The 2,652-nt window shown below is 38.2% G+C and overlaps 1 protein-coding gene across 1 annotated transcript in view; it reads left to right on the forward strand.

Moving 5' to 3' along the window:
* Positions 1 to 2,063: 2,063 nt before the first annotated feature.
* Positions 2,064 to 2,652, forward strand: part of LOC106526799 (probable G-protein coupled receptor 158) — a gene marked incomplete at its 5' end in the record, with an annotated part of 25,264 nt that continues 24,675 nt past the window's right edge. The window contains 1 exon segment of the mRNA XM_014021483.1: positions 2,064 to 2,173. Coding sequence (XP_013876937.1) covers positions 2,064 to 2,173 — 110 coding nt within the window.

Here is a 2,652-nt window from a genome sequence, read left to right on the forward strand (position 1 = left end):
TTTTTTGTAGGTAAATATATGGTTAAGTAGATAGTTTTGTTTGACAATACTTTAAATTAAATAAAACTAGCAACAAATTATGTTCTGTTTTATTTACTTTAAAGAAGTGGGGAGTAGGGAGACAAAATTGTTTATTTTATTTTATTTTTATTTTTTGATACTGAGACTGGACGAGTAGCTCTCGGCAAACTGCCGACTTTCTAAAGTAGCTCTTGGTTCAAAAAAGGTTGGGCACCCCTGCTCTACACATTGTTCTGGCCTTTTTCAATGGCCTGCCATTGTTAATTTTGATTTTGGGTCACTTCCAGTGCTGTTGTGTGAATGAAGACTTTTCTAGAAACATTGTTGTACATATGAGGATATTTTTTATAAACTATAAATTAATAGTTCCTTTAATAAAAACTGCAGTTTGTGTTGACATGGCCTCAGAATAATGATGGGGACTTCAGCTCCTGTCTGGGATCTTTTTAGTGAAATGAGCTAAATGATCCAGAGCTGGAAGTCCATCACTCGCTTGTAGTCCTGAAAGCTTTTAGTGGAACTTGAGTTGTAGAACATTTGTTCAGTCAAACAATGAATGAGTTATAACAACATTAAAAGTAGATTCTAGGTTATACAGTAAGACAAACAAATGAATACTATGAGCATCAGTAGGATGTTTAGGTACTTATTCATTCCATGTTGCATGTTTATTTATTTATTTTTATTTTATTTTTGTACTTCTGCAGGATTTTCATTCGCACAATAAATCCTAGAAAACACAGAGGTCAATCAGTATCTCTTCAGTGTTTCCCCTAGGAAATTGGTCTTGGGGGGGCTACTTGTTTTATAAAAACATAAATTTACGTGACTCACCTGCAGTAATGGTTATAAGTTTACACATATGAATATCTAATTGCCTAACTACATCCTAGATAAGGACTCCTCATGATAATTATCAATAAAATTATTATTGATAATAAATGATCAGAACTGTGTGCAGCAGATGATCTGAGTCCAGAGTTCTCAGTTTGAAACCTTCTGGAGCTCTTCTGTGTGACTCTAGGTGTGACAGAGTGTGGATCGTTGATTGTCTCTTTTGTGTCCCTGATGGAGACTGGAGACCTGTCCAGGTGTCTCTGGTGAACTGGAGACCTGTCCAGGTGTCTCTGGTGAACTGGAGACCTGTCCAGGTGNGCGATAGCCTTAGAGGGCTGCGCTTACACTCATAGAATCTGGGGTTACAATACGTAACCAACGTTTTATGCTGACGTCTCCCTACATGTTTTCCTAAACTCTGCGTCCAGCCACACCACCAATCGTGACAGAAAGAATTTCCACGCTTGCACATGTCTCATCTTCAAGAAAACACACCTCATTCAGCACAAATGATGAGTTAAAAAAACAATTATTGCAAAATGACAGAACAATAGTTTGTCATTTCCTATCTGGCAACCCTGCCTGACATGGAAACTACAGCAGATCAATGCAAATTCCAACCTTCATGTTTCCTTGCCAGATTCAACTATGAAAAAATAACATTTTCAGATGTCGTTCACACGTAAACAGGGCCTTAGGCTCAGATCAGTGATTTAAAATGTGGCATCTTGCTGAGCTGGATGCCAATGAAATGAAACACAGCTGTAACGGATGCGCAAATGGAAGCACTGATTTTTATAGTTCCACATGTGAGAGTTGTTTCTCTGGAGCAGTAAAAAGGTTCACATTGGGCAGAAAAACGGTGAGCCAACAACTTATGAACCATCTCTAAATTCAAGACTTTATTACAGAACTCAGAAAGGGATGAGTCAAGACATCCCTGCAAATATACACCTCAATACTGAAAACTAGACTCGAAGTTGAGATATTGCATGGAGTCTGTGTGAGCTGTGGAGGTAGAGCTGCCTGCAGCATCCTCATTTATTTATTTATTTATTTATTTATTTATTTATTTATTTATTTATTTATGATGAACATGAGATGAGGCTAATATGTGTGACTCTGCATTTGTAAGAACACAAAATTGCATCCCAGTGTGTGTTTGTGTGTGTTATTTAGGCCAGCTGTGCTGTTGCTCTTTGCAGGTGATGATCCTGTACTTTAATCCTGGGGTGCTCCTGTGTATCCTGCTGAGGTGGGTTCGCCTCCTGGGATTCGGCATCATGTACGGGACCCTCATCCTCAAGCTGTACAGGTACTGTAAGCAAAACAAAAAGACAACAATTAGTGCATTTTTTATATAAAAACCTTTCCTTTTTCCGTGAACAATTTGTATATTATACTGAAAGCCAAATCTAAAAATAGAGAAGCCCTTGTCTCATGATCATCTTATATCCCTCTCCTCTTCTTCTCTCCTCTCTTCACAAGTTAACCTCTTTCACTTTCAATAATTTAGCTCAGTCTGCACACATAATTACATGCTGTATTGCACATAAGCAGATTCGAATTTGACATCAGGTCTGATATACTGTATCTGTCTGTCTGCTCAAGTATCCTTACACACACACTTTCTGGCTTCCTGATCTGCATCTCAGTGCTGTTCTTACCAAGACTGAGAGAAGGTCAAAGAATGGCTGCAGTGTTCTCTCTGCAAATTACCAATCTGATTTTGTTTTGTTGTCATTTTTTGTGTGAGTTTGATGGATCAGAAGTGTACCATGCAGTGTTTCCCCT

The sequence above is a fragment of the Austrofundulus limnaeus genome, unplaced genomic scaffold (assembly GCF_001266775.1).
Source record: "Austrofundulus limnaeus strain Quisiro unplaced genomic scaffold, Austrofundulus_limnaeus-1.0 Scaffold294, whole genome shotgun sequence".
Classification (NCBI taxonomy): domain Eukaryota; kingdom Metazoa; phylum Chordata; class Actinopteri; order Cyprinodontiformes; family Rivulidae; genus Austrofundulus; species Austrofundulus limnaeus.